This window comes from Echinops telfairi, unplaced genomic scaffold, assembly GCF_000313985.2.
Source record: "Echinops telfairi isolate 266 unplaced genomic scaffold, ASM31398v2 ScPeMD7_7469;HRSCAF=8507_0, whole genome shotgun sequence".
In the NCBI taxonomy this organism is placed as follows: domain Eukaryota; kingdom Metazoa; phylum Chordata; class Mammalia; order Afrosoricida; family Tenrecidae; genus Echinops; species Echinops telfairi.
Genome location: NW_022111372.1, coordinates 59,674,629 through 59,687,779, shown reverse-complemented (window position 1 = coordinate 59,687,779; position 13,151 = coordinate 59,674,629). Strand labels below are relative to the sequence as shown.

Here is a 13,151-nt window from a genome sequence, read left to right as displayed (position 1 = left end):
TTTTTTAAATGGTTGTTTTTCCCTTCCAGGCATTCAGGGAAAAGGGCTGGGTATAACTCTAAGCTGGTCATGCGCCCCGTAGTAAATATTAATGACAAGCTGCCCCGTTACGTCTGTTTGCCTTTCCAGAGCACTTTAACAGATGGATCCTTTCTGGCACTGGCCAGATTCATATTAGGTAGAAAATACACTATATTCCTATTGAACCCACTTTTCAGATGCGGAAACCTGCTTCCAGAACTGCTAGTAGAAGAACACGTGCAGAGAGCCCATCTGGACAAATTTAGCATGTGGCGTTCGGTGTAAGAGATGGGCAGAAATATTGTCCTTTAGTCTACTGGTCCAATAACTGCCTGCCTTTCCTTATCCACTACGCTTGTGAGGACAATGATGATGATTGTGATGAAGAGGAGGAGAGGGCAGAGAGAAGAATTAATTGAGTGGTGAATCTGTGCCAATCCCAGTGTGAAGAGTCACTTATAATTTAATGTAACTAACAGCCAAAAGGAAGAGAGAAGCTGAAGAAGCAAGAGAAGGTACAAAAGAGGCGTTCCCACCAGCCATGCTTAATGAGCACAATGGGAAAAACGTTTAACATTACTTATAGAGGCCCCAAAGGGAGAAGACAACCAATATTATGTTACTTAATTGGGTACTTTTACCTAGCTTCTCTCCTTGATGCCCCAGGCAGCGTGCTATAGAGAACTGAGAATTTAGACTCTAGTCTTTAGAGGTACACAGCACCCTTTATAGAGCACATCAGCACCTAAATTGGAAACCCCACCAAGCAAAGTGGGCTTTTACCTTCAACTCACTTGTGGCAGACCGAAAGAACTGAAATATTCCCTTGGGGGGAAAGCTGAGATGCCGTAGAGGGAGAAGTAGATGGCCACCATCCCAAGGGTAGGGATCACTAGACTTTGGTTTAGATCAGATCGACCTCTGTCAGAGTGTCCAAGGAATGGTGATGCAGGAACAACATATATTTGCTATCTTCAGGCTCTCTCTGATTTTTCATGGCCTGTGAGAGTCTATCAGGCATGCTTCTCCTTTCTAAATGAGTGCTACTGAAAGTTTTCCCCATATCTCCAAACCCCCTAGTTTGTGTAATTAGTGTCCAGTCTATACAAGTATTACAGCTTAAAAAGATGCCTTTGTGATATATAGGTTTATTGTGCCAACCTGGCCAATCGAAACATGTGGGATTAATCAGGTCACAGTTTGATTGGAGGGCAAAGAGATAAATGGTTTGGCAAGGCCTGCACCTCGCGAGATTGCTCTCTGGTGATCAGACCAGCATGCAGCTGCTTTAGCTAGTTCTCTACCTCAACTTGTGAGCTACCCTACCTGCGGGACAAGCCAACCCATGGATCCTGTCACTAGAGTTTGAGGTTCCTTTGAGACCTGCTTCCCCACTCTGCTGGTGTGTATTTCACCTGAGCTTGAGGCTGTCGGATCCTGTCAGCTTGCATGGCTTGATTTCTATATACCATACAGGCCTGCTTTGCTAAGCTAAGCTCCTGAACTGCTGACTATTGGTGACCTGCCCTGCTGTTTGCTGTCTGTGGGCGTATTCTGCCTGTATTGCCCAAGGGAAAACTCAGCAGTCTGCTTCCTTGACCTTAGACCTGGCAGCTCTCATGAACTGAAGGACTTCCAGTATATTATCTGTTCCACAGAAGTGAGTTGAACTGAGCCCTCTAATATGTGGACAAATTAGCTGTTAGATTCCTTCACGCTGTATAAACCTATCCTCTTATATATCTATATACTCATAAGTGCACTGGTTTTGTTTCTCAAGAGAACCCTGCCTAACACCCCCTACACATGGATCATAGATTATTTTCTCCACAGTGTTTCCAACTCTATACCACTGACTAGAATAATTAGACTATCAATCAAATTGTACCTGGGTGACCCTGAAAGGCAGTGTCCTCAGTGCTGCTCATGACAGCAAATGTTTAAGTTGATTCTCATGCCCACAGGGACTTTTTTCAGTTAAAACAACGGTTCTCAACCTGGGTTGTGATCCCTTTGGGGGTCGAACGACCCTTTCACAGGGGTCACCCAATTCATAGCAGTAGCAAAATTACAGTGATGAAGTAGCTACGGAAAAAAATGTATGGTTGGGGGGGTCACCACAACATGAGGAACTGTATTAAAGGGCGGTGGCATTAAGAAGGTTGAGAACCACTGAGTTAAAATGACCCCTATGTGTATGTTTATGAGAAACATGAGTATAGGCCCCCCAAAAGCTTTGATTTTACTTTTTATCTTGCATGCTGATTTTAGAGGCAAAGCTGTACAGACCAGGTAAGGGCACACAGTGGGAAGTCTATAGGTGGTGGAAACAACTAACATACTTAGTTGCTGACCAAAAGGCTGGAAGTTTGAGTCCATCCACAGTAGTCGCTGAAGGAAGGCCTATTGATGAATGGTCGCACTCCACAATGGCTAACCCTCTTAAAGAGATGGCTCTCCGTGCCCCCAGGATCAGGATCGGCTGGTCAATGCCATCAGAATATGTATCCAGTTTCAAGTGCAGGTCTGTTCTAACTCAAAGGGTCCATGTGCTTAATCTCTAAACAATTAGGCTAACTGTTCACCATACAAGCGCTCTAACTAAATTAACATATCAAAGGGCCTGTGGAAACTTCCAGGGAACAGGCCCCTCTGTGCTTGCCCTCTTGTTAAACAACTCCAGATGCACCCTTCTTTTCCAAACAGTGGTCAGAGGACGCACACCTATTTGGTTTTCACTACCACTGGCCTGTCAGCTTGCCCTACTGGGGTGACTTGTGAGCATGCAACGTCACCAGAGTTTCAAATACTGGCAGCATCAGCCATACGGAATGGGCTCCATCGGAGCTACCAGACTAAAAGGAAGGACTAAGCTGTACACTTTGGCGGAACTGAGCACTGAAAACCTTATGAATTGCGGGGGAACACTGTCAGCTCTAGTGCTGAACAATGAAGCCCTCAGAGTGAAAGGCACTCAAAATGCAACTGGGAAAGAGCCACCTCCTCAAACGACGATCAACCATACTGCCAAAGACGGATTAAAGGTTTCTGCACTGCCATTTGCTGATGGCGCATAACTCAAAATGAGAATAGCTGATAACATCCATTAATGATAGCAGTGTAAAATGTACAAAGCATGCATCTAGGCGAATAAGAAGTTATCAAAAATAAAATGTGTTTCAAATTATGTAGTATTGACTAAAATAATGATATTATCAATTGAGTTACCTTATGCCCCACAGAGATGATCTATGATGTACTCCAATAAAATGACAATGATATCTCTAAAGTAAATCAGGACATATGTAAACCACAGATATATGAATGAATTTTGAGTTCTCACCGGGTTGTAGCTCTAATATAAGATGAATCCATTCTTGTGGTTTAGTCTTGCTCAGTACTTGCCCTCCGGAGGAGCTCACTGAAGATGTAGTTGTTATTGCAAAATGTGGTGAAGAAATCAGATAGTACTGCTATCAGAAAGAATAGCATCTGGGGTCTTAGAGGCTTGTCTCAAAACAAGCAGCCACCTAAGGGTGGAGTCAGCTAAGCCAATAGTGGAGAAGCACACCAGCCTGCATGATCTAAGGCTTGTAGATAATAAAATCCAAATCTGGAGGAGAGAACAGTATCAGAGCTTAAATTCTAAGCACTCACTTTGCAGAATGCCATGAATGATAGTAGAAGCCCAAATCCATTGGCAGGGTTCTCATGTGGATTGAGTCTCTGGTAAATCTCCTCTGACCACAGTCTAGGGGGGTGAATAGCCTTAATACCAGGCAGAGAACAAAACAGAGTGCACGTAAGCAGCTGTAGTTAGGCTGGAATGTAACATTTTGTCATTTGATTTCCTTTTTGATCCATTCTATATTTATTCCAGTTTTTAATATTTTTGATGTTCTTTTCAATTGAAATTTTTCTCTGTTAATTTTTCCTTTTTTTGGGGGGGGGTCTTTGTCTTATTTGTTTTCCTGCTGAGGTAATTCAAGATGAGTGGATCTATGGAGACAGTAACTGGGTTAATAATTATGTGGGTCCACAGAAGGGGAAGTTGGAGGAAAGGGGCATCCAACAGCAGTGGGTATAGGAAGGAAGACAACATTTAAAGTTGATTGTGACGGTGACTGCACAGCTCTTCTCAAGATGACTGAACTATTGGATTGTGTAGCGTGTTAATTATATCTATACAAAACTATTAAAATAGTAAAGAAAAACACTAAAATGGATGTCAGAAGAGACTGAAATTTCTATTGAAGCTAAATTGATTAGAAGAAATGACGAAGTAAAAGAGCTGAACAGAATATTTTAAAAGGCAGCTCAAGAAGATAAAATTAATACAATGCATTAAAGATCTAGAGTTTGAAAACTGAAAGTAAATAACATGCCCAGTGGATCTGATGCCAAAAGAACTGGGGAAAAAAAATTCAAGCCACCAATTACAATATTGCAGGATTCCATGCAAGAAGCACCAAACAGTGGAAAGGACACACAGGGTCAGTGTACCAAAGAGAATTGGTCAATCCTGAAGCATCTCAAGAGGTAGCACATGATATCAAGAACCAATGGTCCTGAAAGAAGACATCCACACTGATCTGAAAGCATTAGTGAAAAACAAGCCTGCAGGGATTGGTAACATACTAATTGAAATGTTTCAACCAACTGACGCAATGCTGGAAGCGCTCATTACTCTATGCCAAGAAATTTGGAAGTCAGCTACACATAAGCACCTGGAAGAGATATGTACTTGTGTTGCTTTTCAAGGAAAGTTGACCCAACAGAATGAAAAATGTCAAACAATATCATTAATAGCATCTGCAAGAACATTTTGGTTGAAGATAATTCAAAAATAGTGCAATAGTACATCAACAGGGAGTTATCAGAAATTAACAGCAGATTCAGAAGAGGATGTGGATCAAGGGATAGCATTGCTAATGTCAGATGGATTTTGAATGATTGCAGAGAATACCAGGAAAATGTTTACTTGTCTTTTAGTGACCATGTAAAAGCATTCGACTATGTGGATCATAAAATAATGCTGGATACATTTGTGAAGAATGGGGATTACAGAACACTTCACTGTGCTCGTGTGGAACCTGAACATAGATGAAGAGGCAGTCATGAGAACAGGACAAGGGAATACTATGTGGTTTAAAAATCTGGAACGGTGTGTGTTAGGGTTCATCCTTTTACCATACTCGTACAATCTGCATACTGAGAAAACAGTCCAGGAAGCTAGACTCTATAAGGAACAGAAGGTTAGGATCCGGGAAGGCTTATAAACAACCTGCAAGGTGCAGATAACACAACCTTCCTAGCTGCAAACGAGGACGATTTGAGGCACTGGTTGGTGGTTCATTATGGGTTATTGCAACTTATCATAAAGAAAACAAAAATCTTCACAACTGGACCAACAGACTGGATCACAGTAACCAGAGAGGAGACCGCATTTCATTTTACTTGGATTCACGTTGCACATTCATAGAATCAGTAGTCAAGAAATGAAGCACCGTATGGCATTAGGCAAGAGGGCTGTACAAAGCCTCATTAAAAAAGCAAATACATCGCTCTGAGGGCTCAGGGGCGCCTCACCCAGAGCTGATCTCTCAATTGCCTCAGACTCATGTTAAAGCTAAACATGAAAGAGCAAGACTGGAGGAGAACGGATGCACTTGATGAGGTGTTGGTGAGGAAGATTGAACGCATCATGGACTGCCAGAAGAACACATAACCCTGCCTTGAATGCCATATAGCTAGAATGCTCCTTGGAAGCCAGATGGAGAGACGTCATCTTGTACACTTCTCAGGGGTTATCAGGAGAGTACATACTACGAGGACAGGACAGTCCCTGGAGAAGGACAGCATGACAAAGTGGAGAGTCAGCAGAAAAGAGGATGGTCCTCAAGGCGCTGGCTCCATTCTCTATCAGGTGATGACCATTTGAAGGTTTTAGTTTTAGCACGCCCCCAACCCCATCTTCATCTGCCTTCTTCCTCTGAGTGTATCGGGGAAGACAGCTCAGGAGGAGGAACCAAGCATCAATGGACGGCCTTGCCCAGGAGGGCCACCATGACTCCTGAACTTTCAAATTGCCCGATCCTTCTATTTTGGGGCCAATATGTCCCTAGTTTTAGAACTTCCCTTCAGAATGTCTTGAAAATCTCCGGGAACCAATGGAAAATATATTTCAAGATACAAGGGATGTGTTTTGTTTTTCGTTTTGTTTTTGTAAGGAATAATAAAATAATCCAATCGGAAATGTGTCACCGGCGGTGTTTCTGGTGTTGGCAGCGTACACTCACACAGACCCTGCAGTGTTTTTCATGGACTTAGAGAAATTTAAGGGTAGACACCACAGGCGATATATTTCACAAAGAAAACCCTGTCCATAATTCTGCGTTAATAACAATGGCGAGGCTTTGATGTTGATACAAACGAGGCTGAATGAAGAAAAGCCACATTCATGGGCTATTTGGGTGTCTGGCGTCTAAACGATCCACTCAAGGGATATAACACGTAAGTGCCCGTGAGACAAGCAGTGTTCTATGCACCGGGGACGAAATAACGCTTGCAGTCACTTAAAAATAGATATTTTCCATACATACACATTTTAATATATAATCTAGTGATTTATTTCCCATCTAATTAAAGAGGAAATATGAACTCTGGGGGAGAGCTAAGGACAACACCATTGTTTTCCTGCTCTCTGGGAATGCCAAGGCAGCGCCAACTCTCAAACACTGCATGCTGCAAGGAGAATTTCATGGAAGTCACATTCCACACCAGCCTGCTTCCCTGTCTGTAAAATGAGGAAATTGGATAATACAATATCTCACTCTCCTCCAAGCTCCTGGATGTTGGTCTCCACATTGAGAACCACCTGGGTTCAAACCTCAGCACGGCAAGTCACTTGAAATTTCAATCTCTCTCTGCCAAGACATGATCATTGGGAAAGAGATGTTCCTTTCTACTAATGTTTCAACCGTGAAAATGTTCCCATCTATAGCAAAGGAGAAACCTACATTAAACATCCAGACAGCCACTATTTAGATTTTACAACGATATCCATTTGGTGGTACTTAGTTTAGTTTTGTTTTTTTCTCATTCTCTGTATTATAATTTGAAAGTAAATTAGATATCAAGGTACTTGATCAGCAAATATGTTGTGCATCTAATTTTTTGTTTAAAGAACCGAAACTAAAGAATGCCTCCTGCATAACAAAAGTACTACCATCAAAATGAATGACTGTCTCTCATCTTCTGACAGCCAGTCCGGGTGCAGATTTCTCTATCTGTCCCAAACTTTTATTTTATACATTTGTCTCTTTAAATCAGACACTAAAAAAGAACTATGCATTGCCTTTTGTTGTTACATCTGTCTCTTAAGTCTCCCTTTAAAATAAATCATTCAAACAATAGCACATATATAGAACAATGCAAAAATGAGGATTGTAAAATTTCAAGGATGTTCACCTAGTGAACGTGCCATGAAAGCCCCACTGAGACCAATGAACAGATGGTCGTGCACCCTCACGTCCTCTATGTCTGTCTCCATTTATAACCCCACCCCACCTCGCCCCATGAATACTGCTCAGAGGTCTCACACCACTGATTAGTGTTGCTTGTTTCTGAAATTTACATCAGCAACAGAATAATCAGGTAACATATTCTTCCATGTCTAGCTTGTGCCACTCATTACATTTCTGAGATTGATCCCTGTTATTACTTGTAGTTGTGTGTGTGTGTGTGTGTGTGTGTGTGTTGCTAGCTCTCATCTCTCTATCCCACTGCATGAATAAACCACAATGTGTTTATGCGGTCTAATGCTGATGGGCATTCAACTTGTTTCCAGTTCGGAGCTACTACGAACAGCATTACTATGAGCATTCTCTTTTGGCGGGATGTCCACAGAGGGACCACCACTCATCTGTCACTTTGTTGACTGTGGTGTTTTGCATGCTGCTAGGTGCTGAAATTATGGCATTTCCAATGCCATCAGGATCATCCACATTGGACAGGTGCCAGTGCTTCAGAGCTCCCCCACTGAGAGAGACTAGAAAGAAGAGCCTGCGGTTCTACTTCTGAAAATTAGCCAATGAAAACCCTACTGAGCACAGCAGAATGTTGTCTGATGGCATGCTGGGAGATGTATCCCCTAGATGGGAAGTCAAAACACAACAGTGAACTCGAGCTTAGCAATGATGGTGAGGATGGTGCTGGACCAGGAAATGTCACCTTCTGTTATCTATGGGGTTGTCATGAGTCAAAGCCAACTCCAAAGCAACACCAAGTCCAGCCAGGCCTACTCGTTCAGCTGACCATAGACTTCCACACTTTCCCCTGACTCAAGTACTTCTTCAGCTCATGTGTAAACTAAGTCAGAGGTCGACTATTTGTCCACTAAGACTATTATTTTTTTCTGGTAACATAACTCAACTGCCTTTCCCAGGCTCCCTTGAAGGTCTCTATGACCAAGTGATTAAGTTCTAGCCCAAGATATGTAAGCCGACGTGCCACGTTCTTCCTCTAGCTTTTGCCCATGGAAACCTCCCAGATGTTGCCCTTCATGCGGTGTTTCTTCCTACTGGTCTGATGCAGACAGTCATTGCTCCCATGGAGGCCAAGATTTAAAGATGGCAGACCCACGGAATGGAGACCTCTCGAGGCGAGAGGTCCAGCAACTAGGGATGTTTGTATTGAGTTTTATATTAATAAGAAGTAAACTTCCACAGAGCTGTGTCAATGAACTTGGAGGGTTCATCTAATACAGCCATCTGCACTACCCAACTAATATTCCAAAGGAGTGAAACTGCCAGGATTACTCTGGAATTGCGACCCCTTCCATTCCCTAGATATGCACGGTATTTTCAGCCTTGTTCAACAAGTCAGAGAAAAGGGCCTTTTGCCAAAATATTTCACTGATATTCCCTGGAGTTAAAGGAGTATGTGAGAGGCTATTTGCAGGGCCATAGCTAAAGATCACACTTCATCTAATGTCAATAGCACCGGAGGATGCAAAGACGTGGGCTTTGATGTCAGGCAGATGTGGCTCTGAATCTTGGCTCCACCACTGACAATTTTTTGGCTTAACCTCCCCGGGCCTCTGTTTCTTCATCTGCAAAATGAGGGTAAGAACACCTCATATGAACTGATTGGGGATAGCTTCACAGAGAGCAGAGAGAATCCTGGCAGAGGCCCTGGCATGTCCAAGGCACTCGATGAGTTCCCCCCAACCAGTCATGAGACTAATAAAGTGGGCATTTATCTACCCCTCAATCAGAAGTCTACGCAAACAGTGGCCTTCTCACAGAGGCCTTTTGACAATGTCCGGGTTGAGTGTGAATAGTTGAACGCAAAGGAATCAGGTTCAACGAGTAGATTTCCCTTCTTCCTTGATTCGAGTTAGAAGAATTTCACTTTAAGAAACTTAAATATCAGAGTTTAAACAGATGCAAGCTTCGATATTTTCATTAGTCTTTTTCCTAACCCTCAATGCATGCCATAGTTTCAAAAGAACAACAGGCTGATCAGATGCTGACACTTGACCCCGGACGAGAGCAGTAAGGAGACATTTCATTCCACAGAGGGGACAAAAGGATTTCGCTGAGTAGTACTGTTGTTGTTGTTGTTATTGTCACCTACCAGCAAGGCATCCCTGGACTCATAGGAACCCCTTGCACCCCAGCCAGTACGGAGCCATCCCCATGGCTGGATGCAGACAGGACCGCCGGGCTGCAGACCATGTTCACTGGCTGCATTTTCAGAAGTGGATCCCCAGGCCTTTCTGCCTAGTCCATCAAAGTCTGGAAGCTTGGCAGAAAGCTGTCTCACGCCATGGCAACATGCACTCCCGGTGGCACATGTGAGGGCCCCTGTCCTCGAGTGTCCCCTCACATGGAATTGGTCCATGAGAAAGGACAGCAGATGAGAAAACTATGCCATTAAGTCTGCCTTTGTAAATTAAATTCGGCGACAAGGCAGCTGAACAGAGCACTGAGCTTCTGGGCAAGCTGGCAGAAGTCCACCGTGGCAGCCACATCCCCCAAACGGCAGGCTGACATGCCAGGTCATCCAGGATGCAGAGGGAAGCGTTCAAGAAAGCCGCCCACCAGTATGACTAAGAGCTCCTGGGGACAATCCCTGCTTCCAGGGCAGAAAGCACAAATCCAGATGTTGTAAGCTGCCAGATGTGATTAACCGAGGTAAGGCGACGTTGCCCACTGAGCCCTCTGAGGGGCCCTCCTCATCAGAGTGACCCAAGAGCCTCCTGCAAAAGCACTCATCAGAAAAGCAAATGGCGGCTGCTTGCATTTCCTAAACCCGCCCCTTTCCCTTCTGCCTCGGATGGAGTCAGAACAGGCGCCTATTTTTAAGCCGCTGCCAACGTGGAAACGTGTGGGCTTGCTGACACGGATGAGGCTCCCGCAGAGTAGACGCCGGCATGCCAAAGGCTGCACCCACTCGCCATCCTTCCTCTCCCATGAGAATGGGCTGAGGGGCCGCTGGGAGGAGAAGCCCCCAGATGGAGGAGGAGGAGGAGGAGGAGAAGGGAATAGCTGGGGCTAGTTTCCAGGACAGGGGCAGCAGCAGCGTCCCCCGACCCACCCACCCACCCACCCCTCCGCAGAAAGGAAGGCAGAGACTTGGGCAGGTACCAGCCCCACACACAGACACCAGGAGAAGACTCACGCCCGAGGAGAAGCAAAACAACCCCTGGATACCAATTACAGGATCTTCTAAAGCAAAAGGATTAAAGTGGATCTCAGGGACCCTTTAACACGCATCTAATGCCATTTGAATACAATAGCCGAATCTTTACTAAACATTGGAGATTTATTTATGATTTTTTTTTAGCAAGGTCACAGTGAGGCCCAAGAAAAAGAAAGAACAGGACTTCAGAGAAAGGAGGTTACTCTGTACTCACAGTCGCTCCAGCTGCTTCAGATCCTGGAAGGCGCCTCTCTCGATGACACTGACCTGGTTGTCTTCCAGATGCCTAGAACCACAAAGGCAGCCATGGTCAAGGGCACAGTGGGCTCGCTCCTCCTGAGAGGCTTCAGGCTATGCACGCAGGGTCACGCCAGCCCTCCCCTGACCTTCGGGGTCCCTACCGCCAGCACCGGGCTGGTGGGACAAGATAACTCTCATCCCAGCTTGGTGTCACGACAACCAGGGATTCGCCGCCCGCACACTTCTGCCTGACAGATTGGTTTCCATGCCTCTATTTTAAGAATGTTCTCATTGAATGTCCCCCAAGCACTACAGGATGTTGCTCAGAAAAGGAAGAGGTAAAAGCTGCTTCTTACACATGCACACATTCTATATCATCAGCTTCTCTCTTCCCGTGGAGTGCCCTCCTCCAAGGAGCTAAACACACTGAAGTGCAAAGGGTCTCCCTGCTCACCCTGGCGCTGGGGCACCCTCTTAGTCCCAAAGATAAAGCCATTGTCACACAACTGCCACTGCCAAAGAAAGCCAGCCTGAGCCTTGGGATTCCCGTTTTCCAGGGTGGGGCTGCTCCCAGTATAAGCGCAATGACTACAAATCTAGGACTCTGCACGCCACCCCAACCCCCCAGCCATGGACTTCCATGACCCCTGAAGTCCTCCAAGCAGGTGATCAGAAAACCCAAACACTCTGGGGAAATGAGTTTGATTCATGCATGTGGCATAGCCCAAGAATTGAACAATGAGGCATCTGTTCCCCTGATTTGAAATACACACACACACACACACACACACACACACACACACACACACATAAAGGTCGCTTAAAATGGATGAGCTAAACAGTAGGAAGGGGAATCAGTGAAACTGCATAGTTTCCATTTGACCCCGGGCCGGGGAAAGCTGCTGATCCCACTTGGTGGCTGAGTGGGGATTAGTCGGGAGGCAGTTGTGAATGAAGAAGGTTCCTCTGGAAGGTGGAGGTTTGGAAGGGTTTCTTCGGAACAAGTAGAAGGAAAGGTTCCCTGAAGCACCGGAAGACAAGTCTCAGGAAAGTGGGATTTCATTTCCAAAGAAACTCCCGCCCCCAAATTGTCCCTGTCCCTCAATACCTCCTGCCCTTCTTAGGCACAGCACTCAGACACGGGGATTAACTTCAAGTCCCACTCCCACGTGTCTCCTGGCCCAGGGCTCACCACCATCTTGCCAGGCCTAGCAGAACGGCCACCTAAGGGAGGCTTGCTGGGAGAATGGAGAACTAAGCTGAACACTGGTCAAAGAACAGAAAGAAGCCTCGTCTAGACTGATGAAGGTTGCAAGGCTTGCTCCAGCAGAGCTAGGAGGGCATTGTTTGGTTTCCATGGTACTTCAATTTTTGTGAGTTTGTTTTAAGAACAAAAACAAACAGTTGCTGTCGATCATTTTCCATTCAGGGGGTCCCCCGGTATGGGGACACAGAGTAAAACTGTGTTCCGCATTGTGTTTGCAATGGCTGACTTGGGGGGAGTAGATCACCAGACCTCTCTTCACAGTGCCTTCAGGTAGACTTGAACCTCCAACCTTTCAGTCATCAGTTGAGCACCATGAACTATTTACATAATCCGGGGACTCCCTGAATCATAACCAAGATGTACAAATCAGAATATTACACAGAGAGCGAAACACAAACCACCAAAGATGCTCCTTTTGAAAAACAGCAAGCTTTGAGTGGCCAATAACAACTGGCTACAACGGAACAGTGCTGGTTCTGAAGTTAGCCAAGGTACATGGGCTCCCGGATGCCAGGAAGCTCATCCTCTCTACTTCATCACAAGCAGGTATTACTTCCGGTCCCTCACATATGCTCAATGAACAGATAGAGAAAGAACTACACAGAGAAGTAAAGAGGTTTGTCCAAGGAGAAATGATTTGTGTTAGGTCACACAGCTACTAGGGGTGGACCTCTTACTCCTGGACAGGTATCCTTCCAGGTTTGGTTTGGAATTACTTGTCTGCTTTCTTGCTAATTGGTATAGTATGACAATTCAACCCCTCAGAGTCTCCGTTTCTTCATTTGTAAAATGAAGACAACAGAAGTTCTTAAGGTCTAGTGAGAATAACAAAGGAATAAAGGATGTAGCCCAGGAACTGCAGTACAGTCAGAGGATTAACAAATGCCCAGCCTCTTCTCTTCTCTTCCATTTCACT

The 13,151-nt window shown here is 45.0% G+C and overlaps 1 protein-coding gene across 1 annotated transcript in view; it reads right to left on the bottom strand.

The window, feature by feature from the left end:
- Window positions 1-13,151, bottom strand: part of SLIT3 (slit guidance ligand 3) — a gene marked incomplete at its 5' end in the record, with an annotated part of 712,261 nt that overhangs the window by 628,542 nt on the left and 70,568 nt on the right. The window contains one exon of the mRNA XM_004697123.2: window positions 10,943-11,014. Within this exon, the coding sequence (XP_004697180.1) occupies window positions 10,943-11,014 (72 nt within the window). The remainder of the gene's footprint in view (window positions 1-10,942; window positions 11,015-13,151) is intronic.